This window comes from Eretmochelys imbricata, chromosome 2, assembly GCF_965152235.1.
Source record: "Eretmochelys imbricata isolate rEreImb1 chromosome 2, rEreImb1.hap1, whole genome shotgun sequence".
NCBI lineage: Eukaryota > Metazoa > Chordata > Testudines > Cheloniidae > Eretmochelys > Eretmochelys imbricata.
The window spans coordinates 168956215-168983964 of NC_135573.1; the positions used below are offsets into that span (position 1 = coordinate 168956215).

Genomic DNA, 27750 nt, shown 5'->3' on the forward strand with positions numbered 1-27750 from the left:
TTATTTAAAGTAAGCACCTGTAGACCATCAGATTTTAAGGTCCTTATAGCTATCCACAGAGGAAAAAGTCCATATTAATACTATTAGCCCTATCCGCAGCCTTTGAGTTAATCAACTATGGGATTCTGTTTGTCAATGAGGCCTTGCTTTGGCAAGTGGAGTGGCACTAAATTGAGTCTATTCAATCGTCATGGGATAAATCCAAAAGAGTCATCATCGGCTCCTCCATCTTCACCCTCTCTCCAACAGCTCTCACTTGTGGAGTCCCAAATTAGGAGCTGATGTAAAGCTCTTTGAAGTCAATGGAAAGACTCCTGTTGATTTCAGTGGGCTTTGGACCAAGCCATTAATGAATATGCTAAGCCACCATGAGAGAGCATGAGATGGTATGGGCTTCAGTTCTAACAATTTGTTGATGATACCTAGCTCCTCATCTTATTTTCATCAAACACAGACAATGCAGACCCTTAGACATGCTTGTGCCCCCTACAAAGCAACCTGTTCAAGCTCGGTCTGGCTAAAACAGAGGTGATGCTGCCTTGTCACCTCCAGTGAGGAGAGGGAAGTACTTTGTAGACCTGGCAAGAACTCTGACATCCACTCTCATTGTAGGCATCTTCTCTGCGGTTTCCAAGGCAACATGCAGTCTTGGGGTTCTCCTGGATTATTTGCTGTTTCCAGACACCCAAATAGCAGCAATGGCTAGAAATATCTTTTGGTTGGTTAGGGACTGCACCCTTTCCTCTCAGACACTTACCCACTGTGATCCATGTGTTCCTGACCTTTATCCTATTGATAGAATAATGTAATGCATTTTTGCTGCAATGACTATGGAATCTTCAGATGGTCCAGCGCATAGCAGCCCACCTGTTAGGTACTGCAGACTAACGAGAGCACATCACACTGGTTCTTCATACTCTTTATTGGTTCTCCAGCCTATTCCAGATCATCTTCAAGGTCCTATTAATTGTGAAGGCTTGTCCCTCACTCTGGTACCCATCTTGAAATTTTTTTCCTAAAATGGGATGCTCCATGTGGAGGAACACAGAGTAAAACATTCAGGACCTTGCAGCTGAGTGTTCTTGGTGATAGAAACATGAGTCCCACACTAGTGGGACTTGTGCTCCTAAATCATTTTTGAAAATCTCACACAATGAGCATAACCCCCCAGATTAAATATTTAATCAGTTTAGTACCCTTCTGTATTCCACAAGATGTATTCAAGCAAATTGAGAGCATCTTCAAGGATTTTCTATACTATGGTAATGCCATCTTTAAATAAATTTCACACTCCACACTCAAAAGAAAGACTAAGCTTATGAAATTGCCCTTTTGTATACCAATTAGCCTTTATCATAAACAGTGTTTACAATGGTACTGTACATTTTTTGTAAAATGGATGACCAGCAGCATCATGTTGTCTGTGTGGGTTTAGTTCCTTCTGTTGCTTCACCATCATAACTATAACTAATATTGCAATCAGTCTAAATCTCTAATGAGAGAGGAGCCAAGCACCCAATCAAAGATGCAGATGCTGCTGTAGCGCCCATGAAAAAAAAATGCATTCCTAATCTTGGCATTAGGAATAAACAACAGCCAGTTTTGTGGGGTATTTCCAGAGATTGGCTTTGCTTTTGAAACAGACAAAAGAAAGAGGATGAAATGAATTCACGATTTCACAGTACATTTAATAGAAGGATGCTTTGCCTAGTGCATTGCCATTGCAGTTTTATTCCTGTGCCAGTACTTTTTACTGTTGTGTTGCTAGTTATTCAAACACAATTAGGTCAAGTTAAATCCATACTTGAATCACAAAGAAAAGTTTGCAGCAGAATTGGAATCATCATGACACAATAAATACTAGCAACTGGATAGGAAGTTGCATTAATTAATATAATTTAATCTTTGCTTGTTTTTGCTCACTGGGATAATGTCATGAGATCCAAATCTCATTTTCGTGTGAGTACTAGGTGGACAGCAGTCATCCAATATTACAACAGCATGTCTCAGTACTATATGAATAAGACCCTTCGTTTTCAGTTTAAACCGATTTTTACCGAAAAATTCCTGGGTTTTACAAAAAGTATTATTCATTTTTTTCTGATTTTCACCCTACTTTTGTATCATTGAAATATGTAAAAAATAGGGCTGTCAATTAATCGCAGTTAATTCAGATGATTAACTCGAAAATATTAATCGTGCTGTTAAACAATAATATAGCAATTTAAATTTATTAAATATGTTTGGATATTTTCCGACATTTTCAATATTGATTTCAATTACAACACAGAATACAAAGTGTACAGTGCTCACTTTATATTATTATTTTTGATTACAAATATTTGCACTGTAAAAATGATAAACAAAAGAAATAGTATTTTTCAATTCACCTCATACAAGTACTGTAGTGCAATCTCTTTATCGTGAAAGTGTAACTTACAAATGAAGATTTTTTTTTTTTGGTTACATAACTGCACTCAAAAACAAAACAGTGTAAAACTTTAGAGCCTACAAGTCCACTCAGTCCTACTCCTTATTCTGCCAATCGCTAAAACAAACAAGTTTGTTTACATCGACGGGAGATACATCGACGGGAGATACTGCTGCCTGCTTCTTATTTACAATGTCACCTGAAAGTGAGAACAGGTGTTCACATGGCCCTTTTGTAGGTATTTTGGAAGGTATGTACATGCCAGATATGCTAAACATTTGTATGCCCCTTCATGCTTTGGCCACCATTCCAGAGGACATGCTTCCATGCTGATGATGCTCGTTAAAAAAATAATGTGTCAATTAAATTTGTGACTGTACTCCTTGAAGGGAGAATGGTATGTCTCCTGTTCTGATTTACCCACATTCTGCATATATTTCATGTTATAGCAATCTTGGATGATGACCCAGCACATGTTGTTCATTTTAATAACACTTTCACAGCAGATCTGACAAAATGTAAAAAAGGTATTGATATGAGATTTCTAAAAATAGCTACAGCACTCGACTCAAGGTTTAAGAATCTGAAATGCCGTCCAGAATCTGAGAGGGACAAGGTGTGAAGCATGCTTTTAGAAGTCTTAAAAGAGCAACATTCTGATGCAGAAACTACAGAACCCGAACCACCAAAAAGAAAATCAACCTTCTGCTGGTGGCATCTGACTCAGATGATGAAAATGAAAATGCGTTCATCCGTACTGCTCTGGATCATTATTAAGCAGAACCCATCATCAGCATGGAAGCATGTCATCTGGAATGATAGTTGAAGTATGAAGGGACATATGAATCTTCAGCCCATCTGGCACATAAATATATTGCAACGCCAGCTACAACAGTGCCATGCGAACACCTGTTTTCACTTTCAGGTGACATTGTAAACAAGAAGCGGGCAGCATTATCTCCTGCAAATTGTAACCAACCTTGTTTGTCTGAGCGATTGGCTGACCAAGAAGTAGGACTGAGTGGACTTGTAGGCTCTAAAGTTTTCCATTGTTTTATTTTTAAATGCAGGGTTTTTTTGTACATAATTCTACATTTGTAAGTTCAACTTACATGATAAAGAGATTGCACTACAGTACTTGTATGAGGTGAATTGAAAAATACAATTTTTTTTACAGTGCAAGTATTTGTAATAAAAAATAAATAGAAAGCGAGCACTGTACACTTTGTATTCTGTGTTGTAATTGAAATTAATATATTTGAAAATGTAGTAAACATCCAAAAATATTTAAAATAAATGGTATTCTATTGTTGTTTAACAGCGCCATTAATCACGATTTTTTAAATCGCTTGACAGCCCTAATAAAAAATAATTTGTTTTATTAGGAAAATACGGTACATTGCATAAGATACACGATAATACATTAGTCATTAGTGTGTATATGCAACGCTGCCTGTTGAAGTAAGATGATGTATTAGTCTAGAAGATACATGCAATAAACAAGCATGCATGCAAGCTCTGAAGTGTGTGTGCATCTGAATGTACTGATGAATCTCACACCCACTGTGGACACATTTCAAGCTGTTAGCAGACAACGGTTAAACATTTTACACACTAAAATGGAAAGAAAACAAAATTCTGTATGAGAATATGTTTCAGAACACAGGAAAGTATTCAGAAGTTTAAAAAAAACAAAAACAGGAGGAAAGGATGAAGTTGAATGTATGTGCAGCAAATGGTGTGGCCCAATTACTAAATGTAAATATGTGTAGGCTAGTAGTTCTAAGTCTGCAACAGTAAACTGTTTGTTCAAATAAAAAGTTTTATTTGAGGATTAGAGAAATATTGTTTTCTTAAACTCAGAGGTGGCATTGGGTTTTGAGTTCTGGTTTAGTTCTGCAGCAGACCACATTGATGAACGGAATTCAAAGTATTAATCTACTGAATACTTTTCCCCCTGTCTTTCTATCCACCAAAATAAACACCAGTATTTACCCAGAAAAATTAAGAGTTTTTTGCACTGATTTTCACCTGGTTTTGTTGTTGTGTTAGTAAACACTGAAAAATTCCCAGGAAAAATTAAATAAAAACCGAAAACGAAGGGCCCTATATATGAACAACACAATGTAAGGAAGATTATAAAATAGCAGAAATCTTTGAGCAGTAACCATTTCAATAGTATTTTTAAAGTTTGGCAAAGCCACTTAAGATAAAAGATCAAAAGTTTATTAAAACAAGCCAATGTTGGTACCTGTTTTAATGGAATAGGTAGTAATTTCTAGGTCTTCAGGCCTGAAGCCCTAAAAGTGTGCCTCTGTCAGTCTTGGCTCTGGGAATTTAAAAAGTTACCATAGTAGGACAAACAAAGAGCTTATTTGCAATCGGAGTTAGACAAAATTGAACTTAAAATACTAAGCCACAAGCAAACGTACATCATTTTGTGAACCAATTCTTTCTTCGCTTGAGGAAGCACTAGAGACAGTAAGATCCAAATTCTACCCTTTTGAGTGTTTTCTCACTGACATGGGAAATGTGTGTTGATGGCTGTATGGCCATGGGTGGCCAGTGAACTGGCCAGTGGAGGAGGCTAGTCCCCGGCCCCTCCCCTTCTGCCCAAGGCCCTGCCCCTCCCCTGCAAGAGCCCAGAGCACCCCCACCATGGCCCCCCAGCCCCAGTGCTGGGCAACCAGGCACATGGCCCCAGTGTCTCCAGCCCCAGTGTGCCAGGTGGCGTGGCCACAGGTCCCCCGGCCTCAGTGCGCCAGGCGACTGGGCGGCATGGCCGCAGTGCTGGGCGGGCAGCGCAACCCAAGTGCCAGCTGCCCCAAGTCCCTGTGGCAGGCCACCCAGCCCCAGCTCCAGCCCCAGCCAGCCTGGGCCAGGGCTGAACGCTGGGAATATCCTCTCCAAAGTTTTGTAATAAAGGCTGAAGAACTTTAGAAACACAGGGAGAATATTTATTGTGTGACACCAGTCAGCTGACTGGTTAGGGTTACAGTTGATGTTACAATGAGTTGGGGTTACAGTGATACTAATAAGACCAGGGTTTTCATCAATAGATCCTAAAGCACTTTGCAAAAGAGGTCAGCATCATTATCTTAATTTACAGATGGAGAAACTGAGGCACAGAGAAGGGCAATTACTTGCTCAAGGTCACCTAGCAGGACAATGGGAGAAGCAAGAGTAAAACCCATAATGCCCGAATCTAGTGCTTTATCCCCTTGACCAGACTTCTTCGATAAAATGTTATACTAATTGTTTGGCAGGGATCAATATCCACTGACTTCAATGGCTATTGTTACAGCAAAACAAATAAATCAAATACATAAATACATTAAATAAAACCAGCCACAAAAAAAAAGCCCACAAACTAATACACCCAATTAATAAAACATAGGCTAAAGGTCTGACCCCTCCTGACATCCTGTCTCTTGTTAGATAGAGGTCAACCATTACTATTTCTGAATGTTCATGGCTTTCTGATCACATGGCAACACAGAACCATTCTTTCTCCAGTGACCAGTTAAGACAAAATGGTGGGCCTTCTGTGTGTTGCTCTGGGCACTTTTTCATATGGGTGTTACTTCTGTCAGCCCACAAGCACTGTCAACAGCATTCTGGATGTAGTTAAGAAAAAGAGAGCCAGTTCTCCTGGCCCCATCAAAGTAGGGCTATGTAGAAGAGATCTGAAGGCAGAATGCTGCTCTACCGGAATACAACATCCAATCCCAATGGAATCATATTCTACTGGAGCATTTTTTCTTATTGTCAGGATCCTACACCCCCATACCATCACTGTCTGTAAAAGAGACTAAAAGAAAAGAAAAATCAAGGATGACTCCAGTTAATGTACAATCCTTTACTGATCCATAAATACAACATCAAGTAAACAGATGTACATCATTTATTTTTACTATAGGGTTGAACTTAAAACTCTTATTGTCTTGTAAACAGCTGGTGGGTAGTTTAACATTATACATATTATGGAGACTGATGAAGTGGTGACAGGCTCTGAAGCAGAAAATGAATGCTCTCTAATGGTATGGCTATTTGGTAGTGATGCATAGACATTTGCACATTGTTTGTCATACGTTTTAGAGTAAAGGTTTGTGGGCTGCAGTGTGGTGAGATGCAGCTGTTACTAAAAGAGTAAAGACTTCAAGGAGCCAAGGGTGGTTCTTTGCAGACTGACTCCACCTAATTTGAGCTGATTCACTCCAGAGATGGAGGGGCGGAGGGGTCAGTGCTTGCTGGGGTTTGAGGGGGTCTTGACAGTAGCCATCGCTAGATAAAAATAAGCGTGATTAATGCTGAAGAATCTTGGACACACTCCCCCCCCCCCCCCCCGCCGAGTTGTATTGAAATCATGAGGGGGGTGGGGAGCAAGGTTTGAGTGGAGAAGCAGCCATAACTATTTGTGGGCTGTTTACTTTAGAAAAAAACTTCAAATACAGAAAAAATGATCGTTAAATGATCTAGGAATTGCAGCTCGCTCAGCTTCAGTTCAGATGAGTTTACACTGGGGGCGGGGAACGGGACCACAGTGGAAAAAACTAGCTTGTGGACTGAATTACCTTTTCAAACAACACATTTCCACTCCTCCCTGGTTCCAGGAGTTCAGATTTCATTGATTGTGCCCTCCGGCTCCTCCCTGGTGTTTACATTTTTACTGGCCCTTTTTTGGCTGAATCAAAGTCTCATGCTTCTCCAGCAAGACCAGCTACCTTCAGCAGCAGCTGTAGCAGCGGGAACAGTGAAGTCGCGTGTGTCCCTATGAGCTGTCGGCTTGCAGTGCCTCTTCCTTTCCTCTTATGTAGCATTTTGCTCGGGGAATATTAGCTGATTTTCATAAAGCCAGTGACTGACGACTGCAGAAATTTCCTGAAGTTGTCGAGTGAAAGGTAAGAGGTTTCCTTATGGTTGAGAGCTGGAAATACAACCCACCTGCCTTTCTGTTTGTATTCCGTGTATGGGAAGAGCTTGCAAAGAGTGGGGCTTTGTACTTAGAAGAGAAAGGAAAAGACAAGCGTGCACACACGCCAAAAAGGACGTTTAACCTTGCAAGGAATGCAGCTCTGGACTTGTCCAGGTTTGCCTGAGGGAAGAAATATTTATATGTAAGGTTGAAAAATAATCCTGATCTCTTACAATGCTTCCTGTTGTAAAGGGATCAGTAGTACACTGTGTATGGAGTTTGTATTTGTAACCTTTTTCCTTCTGGTCAGGTGGACTGAGTCAGAACTGTTGTTGCTGGGCCTGTGGTATGTGTGTTTACCTAGCTGGCTTGCATTTGTGTGTGTTTTCACAAGCGGTGAAGGACTGGAAAGGGGATAGCTGTGGGGACAAGTCAAAAGACTTTGAAATGCTTTTACTTACAAGCCTGCCTTCAGGTATTTGGATTTCAAGAAAGGAAGTGCTGGGAAATGAAGACTTTGGAGGGGAGCTGAATTCATATGTGTTAGTGTTTCAGCTTCTACTTTTTATGTGTGTTGCTCTTTGTATATTAGTTATAGGCATAAAAATACCTTCCAGTCTGAGGCTTTCAATTAGAAGGGAGTGTCTGATACCAGTCTATAGTTCAGGTTCAGTGTTGGAATTTTTGCCAGGTTTTAGCCTTGGCAGTTGAAGAAGAGGCAGACTAGCTCTTATGAGGGGAGGTCAGACTGAAAGAAAGTGGGCCCCTCTAGTTTGGGTAACTGAATTCCAGCACTGCTTAGATCGCCACTGTTTTGAACTCCCCTTGTTTTTTGACAGCAGTCTGTAAAATACTGAAGTAACAGTGCTGCTTCCCTGGAAAAAATGAGAGCATGGCTGAGCTTTGCACTGAAATGAGGTATTTCAGACAGACAGCTTTTGTGATGCCAGCTCTTACCAAGGTGCATTTAGCTTTGCTTTGGTAGTGTATCTGCCAGTTTCCCTTTGCCGAAAAGAAACTCTTTCTCTCTCTGTATATGTATTTATTTTTGTAACAGGAGCTGGGTATCATTTTTCTTTTATGGATCTAAAGAAGTGGGAAATTTTTAAAAAAATGTCAAGACTGAAATATTGCAAAGCCTTAAAGTCTTCATGCAGAGCTATTCCAAGAAAGCCTCTTAAGGAAAAAAAAAATCTAGTGGTTAAGTAGTATAGGGGCAGTATGCCAAAGCTTTGTTTTTTTTTTTTCAAGCTTATGGGATTGTAACAGTTCATCTCCTTATTTCTATTTTAGAAAAAATAGCCAAGATTTCTTTCATCCTAGTTCATATGTCAAAATTATCTGAATCCTGCACTTCCTGAGAGGCACTAAGTGTCCTCAACTCCCATCACAGTCAGGGTATGTAGAACCTACATGGATTCCCTGTGTGTACACTGTAGTTGTTTCATGCTTGGTCTTAATTGGGAAATATGTCGGTATAACTACATCGCTCATGGGTGTGGAAAAACCACACCCCTGAGTGACTTAGTTATACTGACCTAGCGCTGTCTACAAGGGGGTTTATGTCGACGTGAGCATCCACGTAGCTGCTGCCTCTCGCGGAAAAGCTCTCCTATCGGCGTAGGTAGTGTCTTCACTGCGTGCTACAGTGGCGCAGCTGCAGCGCTGTAAGGCTGTGTCTACACTGCCACTTTACAGCGCTGCAACTTTCTCGCTCAGGGGGGTGAAAAGACACTCCCCTGAGCTCCCAGCACTGGTAGCTACTCCCCTCATGGAGGTGGTGCCGCGACTACACAGCCATGATAAAGCGCTGTCACAGCAGTGCTTTAATGTTGCTAGTGAAGACATGCCCTAAGTGTAGACAAGCTCTGATCAGTTAAAAAGAAATAGCTTCAGAGGAACCTTTAGATTCCCAGGATTCACCAATATAATTCTACTGCCTCATTTTCCATGGACCAATACGTAATTTGGGTAAAACAAATTATTGACTGTTGTGTGTGCTCTGTAAATGCTGGCTGTTCCAATAGACTGTGCTACAGTACAGTTCATTCCTGAGTATCATTGGCACATTGTAGAATGGAAAGATGATTCTGCTCATTGTGGTGTGCAAAGTTCTTCTGAAACTCACTTTATAGGGATACTGCAAACAGAGATGGCTTTGGACATGGCCAAGTTTTGTGCCTTCTGTGGTGTTTAGATAGGAAAATATAGTTAATGGAACTAGAGCAAACCCAAGACCTTAATGCGGTTAGCCATAATGGGCCGTCTGGAGGAGATTTTCAACGGTAAGTGCCTAACTCTCATTCCCTTTCAATGGGAGTTGGGGACCTAACTGCCATTTGTGCCTATGACATCTCCCTCTGCGTGAATTATGAACATTAAAACTCTTAATATAAATGTCACCTAGAGCTACACAGGTTAATTTACAAGATTGTAACATCTAGGATGAACCTTTAAAACAAAAAAGGGAGAAAGTTTTTTTTAAAGAGGAAATGGTTTTAAGAGATTTTTAATTTTCACATCAATTAAGTGGATTAAATTGCAATCCGTTTCCTTCCTATTATTCATTGACTTTCAACAAGTACTTCTAGTGAGAATTTTTATATATGCAAGAAAATGGCACATCTCTGGATAATTGTGAGAATTCAAAAATTATAACTAGAGCTAACTATTGAAATTGAAAAATAGATAACAAATACATCCACTGTTATTTTTCCCCAGCTAAAAAGGAGATGCAATTATAATCTTCAGTGATGAGTGCGCACATTATTTCTGAACTACATTATATAATGTCAGGTTTCAGAGTAGCAGCCGTGTTAGTCTGTATCCGCAAAAAAGAAAAGGAGTACTTGTGGCACCTTACGGACTAACAAATTTATTTGAGCATAAGCTTTTGAGAGCTACAGCTCAGTTCATCATGCATCCGATGAGGTGAGCTGTAGCTCATGAAAGCTTACGCTCAAATAAATTTGTTAGTCTCTAAGGTGCCACAGATACTCCTTTTCTTTTATTATATAATGTGTCTACCATAACATGAAATGTGTGCCAGAGCTGCAAAGTTTGGATCTGCATCCAACCTTTTCTACAGTTATGGGATATGGCTAGGATCTGGATTTTGGTTCAGGCCCGTCTCTAATCATCTCTCACTTATCTATACAGTGACACCTTTCTTAAGTGATCACAGAATCATAGAAGATTAGAGTTGGAAGAGACCTCAGGAGGTCATCTAGTCCAACCCCCTGCTCAAAGCAGGACCAACCCTAACTAAATCATCCCAGCCAGGGCTTTGTCAAGCCAGGCCTTAAAAATCTGTGTGGATGGAGATTCCGCCACCTCCCAAGGTCACCTAAGGGACCAGCAACAGTCAGCTGCCTAGTAGAAAGAGGTAGTTTAGCTGTACATGGAATGAAAGTGCTCAAATTTATCTGTTGATCGCAGGTGTTTCTATATGGAGTTTATCACTGTGATATCTTTAAACCACATACAGTACTGATGCTTTGAAGTGATCACTTTAAAAAGAGCTTGACCATGGCATTTTGGAGCTGGTCCATAATTAAAATGTGAAAGTGGGACAAAAGAAGGTCCCTAGGTGGGAGATCCAGTTCCCATATTTCAGTGATTACTTTTTCTTCAGACATGCTAATACCTGTTTTATATGGCTAAGCAGTGATTTAAATGACCAGTACAGGTTTGGGAGTTGTGTTTAGCTGTCCACTCAGGCAAATTAAACCCTATACACTTTCTTACTCAGAAAAATTTAAATGAACAGGTACAGAGTACATGTACAGTGTATTAAAATGTTTGAGGTGCTTATCTTCTCTAATTTTTTCTTTGTAGAATTCTTCTTAACAAGTGAATTAGCTAGGTGCAATGCAGACCAGTCATGCTGCTGCTGAATAAGATAGTGTTCACAGTGTCTGCAGCTGTTCGGGGATTCTAGCCTGCTTACTCTCCTGGTGCTGGCAGTTTTGGGGTTGTGAAACAGTAAATGCCAGGAAACCCAGTTGCCTGTTCTACAATGGTAGGACAAGGCACAAAGATACCAATGTTGAAACATCATCCTGTCTGTCATGATGTGAACCCTGACAGAGGTCTGAGGTTGAATAGCAGCATATGATAGCTGTTCCCTCTGCAAGAGAGACTAAATATCTTGCAACACTCAGCTTCTCATACTGTGTGACTGTACTGTGTAAAGGAAGGAATTGTAAGTTATTGTATTGAAGTTCTGCTTAGAAAGTTGGCTATAAAGAAATTTTTGTTGTTGTCTCTCACTGATTGCAGATTAGATTTGCTCACTTTACAGGTAAAAATATAACTGCCAGGACTGGAATCAGTCTGAGATCTGAAGGTCATATGGTTCTTTCCTGTTAGTGGATTATTACCAGCAATAAAAATTTTGCCCGCCAATTTCTTTTCTCTCCTACCTTATACCTGTGCAACCACCAAGAGCAGAATTTACCCCTGCATTTAGAAATTGGCACCAGATCCAAAACCCATTGAATTAAAATTAGAGTTTTTTCTGTTGATGCTCAAGCTAGAATACATTAGCTCATCCTCTCTCCCTGTGTTAGCTCTAACCTAGCAGGTTTCACTCTGTATAGATACATACAGATTGGAGCTTGATGATCCAAAGCCCACTGAAAGACTCCCATAGTTTCCAACGGGCCCCCTCCTTTGAGTAAAAAGGTTCCATTCTTCAACAGGGTGATTTGTCTGAGTAGAACTGTACTTTAAAATTGAAAAGTTCTAAGTACAAAAGGGAGAAAAAGTTTTCATTCATCTACATGACAGCCAGAGGAGGGATTTTTCTTGCAGAATTTATTCTTCGTCTGATATACTTGTCTAAAACATTCCTGGAGCTACACCCTTCCCTGGTGCTTATTAGTTAATGTTGGCCATTCAAAGAAACCTGAAACTTGTCCAGCTTCTTAGTCCTCACTTCAGGCTGAAGGTCTGATGAGAACCAAGATTTGAATAGCCATTAATTAAGTGTCTTAGCCAAGAAATAGGATCTTTTCAGAGTTTGAAACCACTCATTTCACTTATATGCTCATAACAAAAGGATGTTTAAACTTACTTAAATGAGTGGGAACGCTCGTTACCCCCAAGTAGTTTAAGCTGCAACTCTATAATTTTGCATAACCCAATATGAATAGAAACATTGTAATTCTTTTAATTAAGTGAAAAATTATTTTTTTTTGTAAAACAGTCCTGAGAAGTATTGGAAAACCAAACAGTACTGTTCTTTTACTGCCTGCACCAAAGCACTATGAAGAAAGCGAAACTGAGCAATGTAGTTTCAGTGCCTAAAGTGCAACACATAAACAAAGAGCACAAGTAGTGAAAAATAAATTCGATTTAAAGTCCTTTTCATTTTAATAATCTAAGGTGCTAATTAGTAACAGAAATAAGAATATATTGAAGAACAATATTGTACCCCAACTAAAAATTGAGTTTGATTTAGTCATCTTTGGGGTTTGTTTTCCTGATGTATTTGGCTATGTAAAAATATATCCAGTTTTCTAGTAATAGGACCAAATAGAATTTTTCCTATTTCAAATGACCCCCCCCCATTTTTTTGCCTTTGGTTTATGAGATTTGAAAATATCAGAATGCAGGACCAAATGATTGTGTCTATTTTCTTTTCACTACTGAACCTGCGGTGTAAGTGGTTAGGACAAAATCCTCTTGCTACTCATTACTCATATAAGTTCTTTGGCGCAGGGACTCTCTCATATTACATGTTTGTACAGTGCCTAGCACAATGAGGACCCCAACAGATTGTGGTCACACAGCATTATTATAAATGATTAATAATAATGCAAGCAATGTTGGCCATGGGAAAGCCAGTCTCACATAGGTACAGAATGTCTCAGGAAGAAACAGGGTGAATATTCTCTGCGGAGCACAAAGGTGGTAGCCTTGCTCCCAAACCAGCAGTCCATGACCTGTTGGCAGATTAGCAAGCACATTTGCTTCAACCATCGCCTAGCACTCCACTGACAATGAGTAACGTGCTATGCTGGTGAGGCGAAAGGAAAGGTTACCTGCATTATTTATCCTTCTAGAACAACCACTCACACTGGGCAGGATTTTGTCCTTAACATCTTATAAGAAGCACCATATATGTGTGCTGGAATGTTTCATCTGGGGGTGTGTATTGTGCCTTACTTGCGTGTTTGAAGGATTTACACTACTTTACCTAATAGGGTATTACGTTCAGTTTTGGAAAATAGAGAAAAGTAAGTCAGGAGGAGTTCTTTTTTGTCAGTACAAGAATATTAGTTTTACACCTTTCTCCCCAGGAGTTCTTCCTTAGCCACTGAGTCTGTATAGGTCGTGGGGTTGAGATATCCGACCATACTAATCAAAGCAGTATTTTAAGTTTGCCTGGGTTTTTTTTATACTGGAAACTAGCCACAAGGAAATTATTGCTGGTCAGAAAATAATTATTGCATGGTTGTGTTTTAAAAAACAAAACACTTTTATTTCTTTTAGCAACAAAACATTAAATTGAAGTGTGGTTACAGTAGTAAAGAATTCCATATGACAATCTCTCCACCCTTTGATCAACAGGCACCGATAGCAATTTAGGATGCTATCAGCAATGAGGACTGCTGAGAGAGCATGGCATCCAAGAGGTTGAGAAACCATCAATCAGTGATTTTTCCTATAATGAAGCTCTCTAAGCCATATGTATTGTACTTGAGTATCTGTATAGAGTACAGTGAGAGGCACAAGGTGGGTGAGGTATGGGACCAATAAATACCTGAATAAGAGCTCTGCATAGCTCAAAAGCTTGTCTCTTTCACTAACAGAAGATAGTCAAATAAAATATATTATTTCACACCCCCATCCCCCTTTCTGTCTCATATCCTGGGATCAACATGGCTACAACAACACTGCAAACTACAGCACAGTGACACATTCATATATGTACCTATCAGTGATGCATTCACCCTGGTGAATAGAAGCCCTTTTCTTTAACAGATTTGTGCAATTTGCAGTGTAAACTTCAGCAGAGTTGTAACAATCAGCACACAGAGAAATGCCTTGGGGAAAGAAATTGTTTGTTCTAGCCTGATGGATTTATGCTTTTTGTCGTTCTTTCAGAACCTTAATTTTTGACATTCTGTGCAGTGCTTTTCTTAACTAGAAACATACTCGTAAAGTCTGGTCTCTAACAAAAAAATTTAGAAAGTTGTCCTTTAATTATTGACTAAAACCTATTAGACCTCTCATATAACATTCAGTATGCTGGGCACTAACTGAAGAAAATTTGGCAATGTGCCATACAAATAATGTGTTTTCCAACCAAATCATTTTCCCTACCGTTATAAACTGATGAATTAATTATCATCATGGGTATAGTTTATGAATAAGGCCCTTTCTGAAATCACAAAATAGTCAGAAAGACTAACCAGTAATTTCAGAAAATTTCATGACCAATGTGCAATTTTAAGCATGCCAGGAAAAGAGTGTACTTGTTACACTCACAGATGAGATGCACTCTATCAGATCTGTCAGCAGATCTTGCAATGCCAGGTAAACAGACTACATTGTCCATTGCCTTAAAGAAAGATTTTTCTGGACCTAAATTTTAATGCAGTAGTTTCTTCATGATCAAACTTGTCTCAAATGTTGGTGACAAATGATTCTTCAGGAATTCCTGCCTAATATAAATTTTCTTGTAAATGAGCCATGAATCCTGCAAAAACGAAACCACATATTTTGCTTTCCTGGCTGTGCATACAACAGAAAATTGCACTTTCAAATGGAGAGTTTTGTGAGAGCCCTCTTTGAAGCAAGAGGAGGATTCACTTTCAGTTTGTAAATTAGGTAATAGCTAAGGAACTTACTCTGCTTATGGTTGCACAAACCCCTTTGAAATCAGTGAGAGCTGCATAAACAAACCCAACAGAATTACTCCGTAAACTGTCAGAATATGTACCCACTTAAACATGGTAAGCGCTTCATTATTCTCCTTGGCCAAAAATGTCTAGAAGGCTATCAAAAGCTTCCTTTAGTGAACTCTGACAATCAGGGATGGGAGGAGTGATCTTGATAAAATAAGATTGAGCCTAACAAAACTTTTTTGAAGCTTTAAAATGTTTAAGAGGAAGATGTTCTGCTCTCTGCATCTTGGTTTTGTATATTACCAGACGTGCTAGAGCTGAAATAACACGAAGGAGTTCTGACAATATTATTTCCAACCCAAACTGATTAGGAAGTTCTCAGTGGTAAAAACCACTTCTGACAAATTCTCTCTAGAGATCAAAGAGTCACTGTTGAGATGCTGACAGTCTGTTTGTCATGGCATTTTCAGTCACCTAGGTTGCTTGTGTTTTAAAACTATTTCGTTCTTTAGTGGGATTAATGGAGTAATACAGCATGATGCATGTGTAGTGAACATAAGGTTGTGTAAAATATTCCTGTTTGCAGAATAGTATGCTGTGTGTTGTATTTGACAAATTATATGAGATGAAAACTTTATTTTAAGGAATATGCACCAGGGGGCAGTGCTGAGGTTGAGACGAAAGCTTATGCTCAAATAAATTGGTTAGTCTCTAAGGTGCCACAAGTACTCCTTTACTTTTTGCGAATACAGACTAACACAGCTGTTACTCTGAAACCTAATACTAACTTTGGAATTCATCTGAGTTCTATTGTATAACTTTTTAAAACAAGTGTATATAAAAATAAACGATCATAGAGAAAATAGTGAAAATAGTTTCTGTCATAGTGAGGTACAATGACATCAGTGCCAAGAACAATAGCTATATCAGAATCATATATACTGTATGCGTTTGAATAATGGCCATGTCTAGAAGTCTGCAAAGCCCATTACACAGTATTTTCTTGCTTTCCATGTAGTAACATGTCCACAGATGTGAGATCAGCCTCCTAGTCCAATTATGCTCAGTTATTTCATACAGTGAGGATAATTCAGATATTTTGAATGCTGTGACCTTGGGATGCTCTCATTTAGGAATAACCTTTATTAATGACTATCAAAGCGTAGTCTGACTTTGGAAACTCCTTTAGAATATGTTGGATTGTGAATGGAATGTGTTTGATATGACATTAGATCTCCTTGTCTTGATTTTGTAGTTGTTAGTTTGGCATCCCTTGCATTCTGCATTCTCAATATGAGATTTCGTGGATGTAGGATGCTCTCAGTTTGAGTGAGCTTAGTTTACATCCTAAAAAAATGAATAGTAGAAAGGTATTTATAACATTAAAGCTACAGAGCCAATATTCTTCAAAATTAAGAGTATTTTACAAATCTTAATGAACACTCTAAAAACAAGCCAAGTTCAGCACTACAGCTTTAGTCATTTCTGAATTAACCAAGTCAAAAAGTTTTTGAGAGAGCATGTGGGAAGAGTGGTTTTGTTTAATGTTCAAGTAACTCAAATGAATTGACCAAGTTTGCTGAAACCTTCCAAACAAACAAACAAAAGGTTTTGTGTTGGGTATGGCCAAATATAGACAATTTGAACACAAAAGGGATTTGGAAATTTGAAATGAAACTTGAGTTGTTGAGCAGGCTAAACGTAGCTCATGAAAGCTTATGCTCAAATAAATTGGTTAGCCTCTAAGGTGCCACAAGTCCTCCTTTTCTTTTTGCGAATACAGACTAACACGGCTGCTACTCTGAAACCTGTGTTCTCTCTGATCACAGTCCAACGAAGCATGCACGTAATCTTAAGTATCAGAGTAACAGCCGTGTTAATCTGTATTCGCAAAAAGAAAAGGAGTACTTGTGGCACCTTAGAGACTAACCAATAGCTCACGAAAGCTTATGCTCAAATAAATTCGTTAGTCTCTAAGGTGCCACAAATCTTAAGTATGTGTGCAGTCATATTGATGGGTCCCTTTGAGCTGTTTATATTATGTAGATACTGTGTAGGTAGAGTAAGTTTTTAGGTATTTGGAGTCATAGTGTGACACCTGGCTCAGAAATTAGCAGACACTCCTGTAAAACCTGATTCACACAGACTCTCATTTACAATGCTGCAACTTCAGTGACATTACAAGGGTTGCACTGGTGTAATCAGGAACAGAATTTGGTCCGTTTCTACACGAGTAAATTGAGTGGATACATTCCCCTTCCCCCACCACCCCAGTTATTGTTGCATGTTATAAAATTTCTCAGTTACATACAATTTCTGCATGTCTGACTAGATATGAACTTCTTAATTAAAGTTTTTGGCAGATCAGAGACAAAATCAAGGATGCTCATATGCCGTGACAAATGTTATACAAGTGTAATAGGTCTTTTTTTCTGTCTTTCTGAGTTGGGGTTTAGCCTGATTCTCTCTATCCCTGTGTTTCATGCTCTGACTTGTGAGAACTAGTTGCCTTGACATTATTAAAAAGAAAATACCCACTAAAGAAGTCATGTATATACAATATGTATCCTACAAAGCTAGTTAGATATTGTGCTCATACCTCTGTCAAGAGATACTGTATATTTCTGATACACTGCACACAGACTCCTGCTCTGATTAAGTGCCTGTCATTTCTGTGGGCTACCAAAAAGTTGATCAGTGGTAATATGTTTAACATATTTAGTAGGAGCTGGCAGACTGGCAATTGCAAAACGTATGCTAAGAGCACTAATTGAAAGTTCCAGTAGCCCTTGTTCAGTCTTAGTGGAATGGATACTAGTCATGTCTCTCAAATTCCAGGTAAGTAATAATGTGGGTCTTCAAACCAGTGTAAACAGTGGTCTTGTTATTGCACTGCCATGATTTCACTTCTTGGAAAGTATAAAAGTAGAGAATTGTATTTTGCCACAAGGTCATATACATAACTCTTTTTTCTCCTCCTGCTTCATACAGTGCTATGTTTTTATCAAGGGCCTTCCTATATATAAATGTGTTCCATAAGGCAAGAGAGTGCTGTTGGTTGATGTTTGGTTTTTAAAACCAGCATGTGTTTACAAAGAAAATTAATGAGTGTGCTGTCAGCAGTACCGCTGCAGTGTAATGTAATGTAATGCTGTTCAGCGTTTTTATCTAATACTCTGTCCTTTTCTTTCCCTGACCCTGTTGCTTCTCCTTTCACAGTGCTCCACACCCAGGGTCCTATTGATGGCAGTCTTTATGCTAAAGTGAGAAAGAAGAGCTCTTCAGATACTAGCATCCCCAGTGGAGCCCAGGGGGTTCCTGTGACCAGCAGCCCTGATCACAGTGACCATACTCTATCTGTCAGCAGTGATTCAGGACACTCAACAACTTCTATAAGGACAGACAAGACCGAGGAGCATCAAGCACCGGGAATCAAACGGGGCTTGAGCCCACAAGAGAAGGCAGAGCTGGACCAGCTACTTAGTGGCTTCGGCCTAGAAAACTCAGTCAGTCCCCTCAAGGATATGACTGATGCCCAAAGCAAGTACAGTGGGACTCGCCACATAGTGCCAGCTCAGGTTCATGTGAACGGAGACACCAAACTGAAGGATAGGGAGACAGATATTCTGGATGATGAGATGCCCAGCCATGACCTTCACAGTGTGGACAGCATCGGGACACTGTCCTCCTCTGAAGGGCAGCACTCAGCCCACCTTGGAAACTTCAACTGCCACAAGAGCAGTCAGAATTCGCTGCTCTCAGATGGCTTTGGAAGCAACACTGGAGAGGACCACCACAGTGCTCTAGCCCCAGACTTGGGAATAGGTGTAGACCCCCTCTATGAGAGATCATTTGGAAGTGGTGAGCCTAAGCAATCCCAGCAGCTGCAAAGGAATCCTCCTGTTTCCGCTCAGCCTCAGGCTTATGGCCCTAGTAACTACTCTACCCAGACCTGGGTGCGCCAACAGCAGATGGTCACTGCTCACCAATACACCTACTCCCCCGAGAGTGAAGTAAGACTTGGCATTTCTAGCACTGTAGAGAATTCAGGCAATATGCAGAGCCAACCCAGAATCCCTGACACACCCACCCGGGGATCCAGCAGCAGAGACGCTGTGCAGCGGGGGATAGGGACCGTGCCAAGTTCCAGTGAAGTAGCAGAACATCCAGGGCCTGAGGCTTTTAGATCCAGATTAGTAGCTGAGAAAGACCCACATGGCCTGTCTCTAGGAGTGACTGTGGAGGGCCTGCCATCCTCTCCTACTCTGGATATCGATCAGTCAATTGAGCAGCTGAATCGGCTGATCTTGGAACTGGACCCTACATTTGAACCGATCCCCACTCGCATTAACACAGTCTCCAGGGACTCGAGTCAAGTGAATGGCTTCACCAGCCCTGATGGGGATGTGGGAGGGCCCAGCGTGAGCCCTGGGTTCCGTGAGAAAGGAGAGGTCACAAACAGGAATCTCTCCCGGCATGGTAAGTTATTTTAATAATACATGAATGTAATGCTTTTCCCAGCATTTTTTCTTTTGATATCGCACAGCAGGAACGGAGGTCATTGCTTATTACTTTCAGATGATTGACAGTGTGAGAGGGATTATCTCTGGTACCCTCTTTTCATAGTGATCTGTGGAATGATGGGATGAAACTGAATAATCATTCATCATTTTTTTTAAATGGTTCCCCTCCCCCCAGTCATTAAGTGCCTCAGGATGCTGCTCTTCTGAGTTGTTGTTGTTGTTGTTTTTTAAATGTAATACTCCTGAACAAAACCTAATTGTTCAGTAAAGTTCCGTGGAAGAGCCGCAAGCATGATTGTTGTTGTTCCTCTTCTAAGGGGGAGAATTAAAAAAATGAAAAATCCTATTAATTACAAGGTGAGGCAGTTTTGTGGAGTCATCAGCAGTAACACCAAAGTTAAGATTACATTATAATTTCCACATAAAATGAGATGGAAATCCCTCTGTATTTCTGAATTAATTTCATTTCCAAATTTGGCACAATAACACTTCATGGCACAACTGAACTTCCTATGAATATTTTCATTAAAATAACCTACTAACTTTTGCAGATAAAATATTTTAAAATGCTCCCTTTTTGAAATTTTGCTGTTTTTTTTCCTTTGGGTTTCCAGTAGTTTAACAACCCCACGCATTACCTCTGGTTTTCACCTTAACCTGACCACAAACACCAATTCCTGAAAGAACAAACTACAACCCCTTTCCTCATGATATCACTTGAATAACAGTACTAGAATAAACAACTTTGCAAAATGATAAACACTGTCACAGCCTATTTCTATTTAATAACCAACTAATTCCTTCTGTTAACACAATACTTAAATATGTAAACATCAATTAAAAATCTACACCATACACACTAATTAATCGTCTACTTTAGTTTAAGCCCAGTCTGGTATTCCGAACAATTAGAAAAATGACCATGGAACTCCACATAGTTGCAGTTCAGGGTTACATGTTTTGTGTGGGCGTGGAGGGCAGAGGTATTTGTTTCGTATGGGGAGGATGTTGATGAGGTAACGTGGAGGAGATGAAGTCACGGTTGCACGTTACAAGGGCTGGCTGAAGACTAGGGATTTCTTGGCTTTTTTAAGGTTGTGCTGGTGGAAAATTTACTTGAGCAACTTGAGCTGGATTTCAACACATAATTTTGGGGAATATCTTAGACTGAAATGCATTTGTCTGTAATTGACTTGAATCTTTAAATGCTTAGTTCGGTGGCATAAATTAAAAGTGAGTTTTGCGCACTAGAAACTACTCTGTTCTTTGACGTTCGGTGGAGCCAGTGAAGGGGAAAAGAGAGTAGCATAAAATAAGCCACCCATTCTTATCCTTAGGTGAAACATTTGTGCCTAGAAGAATTGTTTGTTTTTTGCCCATGACTTCTAGTACTGTCAAAAAGGAAAAAGGAGTCATCATCGCTGCGTCACATTTATGAAGCCAGAAAAGTGTTTTGCCCACTCCAGGTTGTACTTGGGGGAAGTGAAGTCTTTGGTGGGACATGTTCTGAAAGTTCATGCAATGAAGGAAGATGAAAAGTTTAAGGGTGAATATGTGACACAGTGGTTACTATATGTTTATAGAAATCACACTGGGCGGTAGTTACAAAGAGAGAATATGGCTAGTGGAATGAGCACAGTGATAGGAGTCAGAAAACTCATAATCATGGCTTTACCTCACTAACATGCATGCGAGTCATTTTTCTCTGCCTCATCTAAATGAAGAATGCATTTTTTAAGCTACCTCACCATGTATTGTACATCCTCATTGGATGTTTGTATTATACTGTGCTGTGAACATATAGTTATATGTACTGCGGCTGTAATCCACTTCCCAAGCACGCCAATGAAAAGGCTCTCCTATGATGATTTAAATGAGCATTTAATCAGTTTGTATAAGAGTGTTCTAGTAAGCACAATTTATAAACTGAAAGAATCCCATTTAAAGTTGTGCATAAGTGCTAATTGTTATTACAATTCAGCTGTTCTTGGCATTCATCTGTTTCCTTCTGTAACCTCAACCTATACCCCAAAAGAAATAATATGTGTTCATGTGATTTGACACATTTAAGAGTATCCGCTAGCATTTTGTTCACAGTTCTGTTATGTGTTCAACACCTTCACAGACTGTAAACAGAATAGTCAAATACTGAATAGCTTTGGTGTATCTGTTTTGTTGTTTGTTTCAGGGAGGGAGCATGGTGTGAAATTTTTTTTCTAATTGCACAGGATCAGCTACACCAACCTTTCACAATTCCTGACTTTCTAATTCTCTTTGAAAGAAGAAAAGGAGTACTTGTGGCACCTTAGAGACTAACCAATTTATTTGAGCATAAGCTTTCATGAGCTACAGCTCACTTCATCGGATTCATACTGTGGAAAGTATAGAAGATCTTTTTATACACCCAAAGCATGAAAAAATGGGTGTTTACCACGACAAAAGGTTTTCTCTCCCCCCACCCCACTCTCCTGCTGGTAATAGCTTATCTAAAATGATCACTCTCCTTACAATCTGTATGATAATCAAGGTGGGCCATTTTCAGCACAAATCCAGGGTTTAACAAGAACGTCTGGGGGGGGGGTAGGAAAGAACAAGGGGAAATAGGTTACCTTGCATAATGACTTAGCCACTCCCAGTCTCTATTCAAGCCTAAGTTAATTGTATCCAATTTGCAAATGAATTCCAATTCAACAGTCTCTCACTGGAGTCTGGTTTTGAAGTTTTTTTGTTGTAATATAAGCAGCATGAATAATTTGGGTGCGTGTCTATGCCTGACCTCTCCTTGAATAGACACTTGGTTTTTCTCCCTCTTCCCCCATATATATCTGTTGTAAATGTAGGTACGTGTACAATACAAACAAAAGAATACATTATCGGAATGCAAACAAAAGTCCTGCCAAACACAACTCCTGCAAATAACCATCTCAGCCAAAGCCTGAGTAAATACTCCTTGCAGCATGTCCTGAATGTCAGTGAATGCTGTTTTTTGGAACAAGAATTGCATTGCCCCCAGTCCTCAGGTTAGGGAGCCTCACCTTAGCATCCCAGCTGATCGCAACTGTTCTGTAGAGCTAGGGTTGCCAACTTTCCAATTTCAGAAAACCGAACATCCTTTCCTCACCCCCTACCTTGCCCCTTCTCCGAGGCCCAGTCCCCACTCACTCCATCCCCCTCCCTCCATTGCTCGCTCTCCCCCATCCTTGCTCACTCGCTCATTTTCACCAGGCTGGGTAGGGTGTTGGGGTGCGGGCTCTGGAAGGGAGTTTGGGTGCAGGAGGAGGCTCAGGGATGGGGCAGGGAGTTGCGGTGCAGGAGGGGGTGTGGGGTGCAGGGTCCGGGAGAGAGTTTGGGTGCAGAAGGGAGCTCAGGGCTGGGGCCGGGGGGTTGGGGTGCAGGAGGGGATGGGAGTTTGGGTGCAGAAGGGAGCTCAGGGCTGGGCTGTAGGGAGAGCACCGCTCACTATACTTCAGCAGAACAAGCTGCATGGGCCCCAAGTTTCTGATTGTTTCTGATTCCCACTAGCCTAGGCTCATGCGGGTGGAGGGGAATGAAGATCAGTGATTTCTCCATGCTCACAGTACACTGATGCAGGCCTGTTCCTTCCTTGCTGTCATCTTGTCTGAGTCCAGGTTCAGTACTGCTGTTGTATCCTGCCCCCTTCCAGGCTCCAATATTTCCCTCCAAATTCCTAGCAGACAAATCTGGAGAGACAGGAGGAGAGGAAATAGATGTGATTGATTTGGGATGGAGAGAATTGACAAGTCAGGACTGAATGGTGACTGAGTGAGGTTGACTGGAAGTCTGGAAGGATGACTCACTGAGAATATGCAGTGACTCAGCAGGTGCAGGGGTGAGTCCGTAGAGTTGGGCTATGTGTGACTGAGTTGGCGGGGGTTGAAGAGTAAGTGAGTGGTGGGTCTGGCATGTGTATGAGAAGCAGGTGCGAAGCGTGCATGAAAAAGAGAATGCGTGTGTCGAAGAGCAAGTGAAGATGAATGTGATCTTGGATGGGGGGGCTGACCTGCACACACACACACTTCTCTAAATTCACTTTCACACACTCATGGACTGACACACACTCACTCTCTCACTTATTTGTCCTGGAGTACTTTGTCTCTCATACATGTACCCCTGGACACATGTACTCTCTTTTGCGCACATACAAACTGCTTTACAGAAATTTAACTTCTTTGTTCACTAGCTATATTCAGCCAAATTAAAAGCAAACTCTTGTTCACCTCTTACTTGACTCACTCCATATCTCTTGTAAGATGTTATGGTTTCTTCTACTTCAATGATTTAAGAACTAATTGACAAAACAGACAGAGCATATGTCTCTGAGCTGCAGTCAGCTTCCAGGGAAAAGAATGCAATAGCTGGGTTTGATCACCATGTTTGAGAGAGATTTCTGTGCCTGTCACCATGTGTAGGCAGGTATGAAGAAAAAACAAGTATATTGCACTCCCTTTTAAGGGTGGATGTTACAGAGCAGCTGTCAATGTAGTTGTAACAGTTTCCCCCATATATGGGTTATTGCTTTCTCTGAGCACGCTTCATAGAGTCAGCCTTTACTGATCAGTGTGGGCCTGCCCTGTGTAACGAGTGGAGGAGTATGACTTCTTGCTCTCCCAGGGAACTTTTGCTTAGTTTGGTTCTGCAAAGGCAGAATCCCTAGAAGAAGCCTAAAGAAGCCCTAGAGAGGTGAGGCAGCTAATTGAATAGAAAATTTAAGTTTAAACTAAAGAAAACAATGGGTGGCGACAGCAGAGAAAAGCATGGTGTACTATTGAATTGTCAGAACAGATCCTCCCCTCAAAAACAAAAACCTAGATGCAAACTGAATAATAATAAAGAGCTAATCATCTGGTTACCTGTGTCTGGAACATCTTCAGAGGCCTTTGGATAATGGAAAAACATAGCTTTGAAGGTAATCCAAATCCTCGTGTCATAAATCCTGTTACAGTGTATTTATTACAGTAGAGAGAGAGAAATCCTTTCACATATCTGTATTTTTTTTAAATAACTTCTTGAGCTATTCCAAATGTTCCCTTCTACTCTGACATGTGTAATGGAAAAGCAGCTTGGCCCATCTGAAAGGCTTTGCAAAGTGACAGGAGAATGTGGCATGTCCAAATATGATGTCAACGGATTTCTGTATGGGTGTGGATATTACCATACAAGCACTGAGATACTGTACATCCCATAGACTAATGTTGGTGCCTGATTCTGACCTAATTTACAATGGTTGAACTCCATTGACTTCAACTGAGTTACTATATATTTACATTTGGTGTAAGATCAGAATTAGTATGTTACTATGCAAATATTGGTTATTAATTTACTCCTTAAAGATCAACACAACTAAATAAGACCGCACATTAACTCTCGTAAGGTAAAGAGATTTTAGAGATTGCAGTAGTTATAATTAAAAAAAATAATCAGCATGTATCAATCGTTAACACAGTGCTATCTGTGTTAGCCCATTAATTTTCTTTTCTAGATACAGGAAAGTAGAATCCACTTGTACTACTTAATATACTATCATAATTGTGGTGTCTCTCATATAACTGTGTGCTAACTGATCATAAACGTTGACTTAAATGGCAACCACTGTACAGTCTGTTATAGGTGGATAAGCATTCCTCTGATTAAATTTGTTAGTAACACAGAAATTCCAGGATTGTATATGTGTTTACTAGCCACTGTGACACATCCAGCGTATGGAGAAAATTGGTCCTGGTACATTTCACATTAGTGAATTACTGGGAGTCAAATCCTTGTCTACAGAGTCTTGGCATAGAATAAGAAAGAATAGTTTGACTTGCAAATCATTATGAACTGTGCTAAAGGTATTTTTATAAGTGCAAACAGAAAAAAAATTTCTGGCTATGGTATAAACCAGGGGTGGGCAAACTTTTTGTCCCAAGGGCCACATCTGGGTAGGGAAATTGTATGGTGGGCAATGAATGCTGGTGAAATTGGGGGTTGGGTTGTAGGAGGGTGGGAGAGCTCTGGCTGGGGGTGCGGGCTCTGGGATGGGGCCAGAAATGAGGAGTTCAGGGTGCGGGAGGGAGCTCCGGGCTGGGGCAGAGGGTTGGGGTGCAGTGGTGGGGAGGTCCAGCTGGGCATGTGAGCTCTGGGGTGGGGCTGGGGATGAGGGGTTGGGAGTGCAGGAGGTTGCTCTGGGCTGGGACCGAGGGGTTTGGAGGGCGGGAGGGTGATCAAGGCTGGGGCGGGGGTTGGGGCACGGGAGGAGGTCAGGGGTGCAGGTTCTGGCTGGTGCTTACCTCAAGAAGCTCCCGGAGGAAGCAGCATGTGCCCCCCCCCGTCCGGCTCCTATGCGGAAGCAGAGCCAGGCGCCTTTGCACACTGCCCAGTCTGCAGGCACCATCCCTGCAGCTCCCATTGGCCACAGTTCCTGGCCAATGGGTGCAGCGCTTGGGGCGGGGGCAGCATGTGGAACCCCTTGGCTGCCCCTACGCATTGGAGCTGGAGGGGGGACATGCCACTGTTTCTGGGAGCTGTGTGGAGCGGGGCAAGCCCTTGACCCTGCTCCCAGGCTGGAGTGCCAGAGCAGGACAAGCACTGGCCCTGCTCCTCGGCAGGAACTCGAGGGCCAAATTAAAACATCTGAAGGGCCAGATGCAGCCCCTGGGCCATAGTTTGCCCACCCCTGGTGTAAACTGTTATGTTTTAGAAAGATTAACACACCTATATACATATTTCACAGATACAGTGCAATGTGCTCTTCTACAGTCAGTCCTGATTAATCCATGCTTGAGATGATATTTCTCTCTGACTGTAAATCTGGAGATTTTTGTGTTCAAGCAATGAATATGTTAATGGCTTGATCCTTTCAATCTTACTTGAAACAAAGAGGTCTGTTCTCAGTATGCATGAGTAACTCTCATTTATATTAATGATGAGTTACTGTGATTGCACAGATAGAGGAGGGAATAGACTCCTAATGTCTAAAGACGATAGTGAAGTCTTTAGACTTTGGGAGTCTATTCCAGGTTAATAATGGACTATTATCGTTTGGCACAACCGGGGTGCACAGGGCCATCCACTGTAGAAAGAGCACTGTGGAAGAAGGTTGATGTGGAGGCAGTTACTGTGACCTCTCCTTCTCCGGGTGTGTGGAGCAGCAGCTGCCTGGCAGCATAGCTCTTGTGCCGACAGCGGTAAATCTACCCCTACAGCAGACAAAACTCAAAATTAGATCTTGAAACTGGTGGTCAGCGGGGCTGCCGCTTCCTGCAGCTTCTATTGGCTGGGAACAGCGAACCGTGGCTACTGGGAGCTGCAGGCAGCCATGCAAATGTAAACAAACTGTCCGGTCACCCGCCAGTGGATTACCTTGATGGGCCACAGGTTACCCACCATTGATGTACTAGAGGAGAAAGACAAGTTTTCCCGCTTTGTCAACTCCCAATCGATTTCTCAACTTTGAGTTAGTCCAAATGAAGAAAATATTCTTTCTGTGCATGCAGAAGAGGCTATTGCTGTGAAAAGCTGGCTTAGCACTTCAACAGGTTCTGGTTCCAGGTGTTCAGCTAGTGACTTCCACCAGTTCAGTGGTGTGACTTTCTTTAAAATATCATCATCAAACTTGTACTGCTTGAATGGTTCACCCTCAGCCCTGAAATCTTTTATGGTTGGCATTATTGATGTGTAATTATTAGATGCCCATGTCATAGCAGCATCTTCTTCTTCAGTAGTTAGGCATCTACTTTCGCTTGAAAATATTGGCAAGAAAATTAGGTGGAATAAGGACTTGATCCATCCACTTCTTTATGCCTACAATTTAACTTGGTTGTTCAGTATTTTTTTCTTCTGTGGCTTTTCAAGTTCTTTCCAAATTTCAACAGCAGCAGTAATACAGCAGCAATCCTTTTGGAGGGTGTCCAAGGTGACGGAAATAGGTTTCAGTATAATCAGTAGATATTCGGCATTTCTCTTTAGTCCCATGTTGACTACTTTGGCTGTGATCGTTCCATCTATGTCGTCACTATTTTCTTCACA

The 27750-nt window shown here is 40.9% G+C and overlaps 1 protein-coding gene across 1 annotated transcript in view; it reads left to right on the top strand.

Annotated features, from left to right (window-relative positions):
- TNS3 (tensin 3) overlaps positions 1–27750 on the top strand; it is a 152166-nt gene that overhangs the window by 42398 nt on the left and 82018 nt on the right. Inside the window, exon 12 of the mRNA XM_077809212.1 lies at positions 18422–19681. Coding sequence (XP_077665338.1) covers positions 18422–19681 — 1260 coding nt within the window. The remainder of the gene's footprint in view (positions 1–18421; positions 19682–27750) is intronic.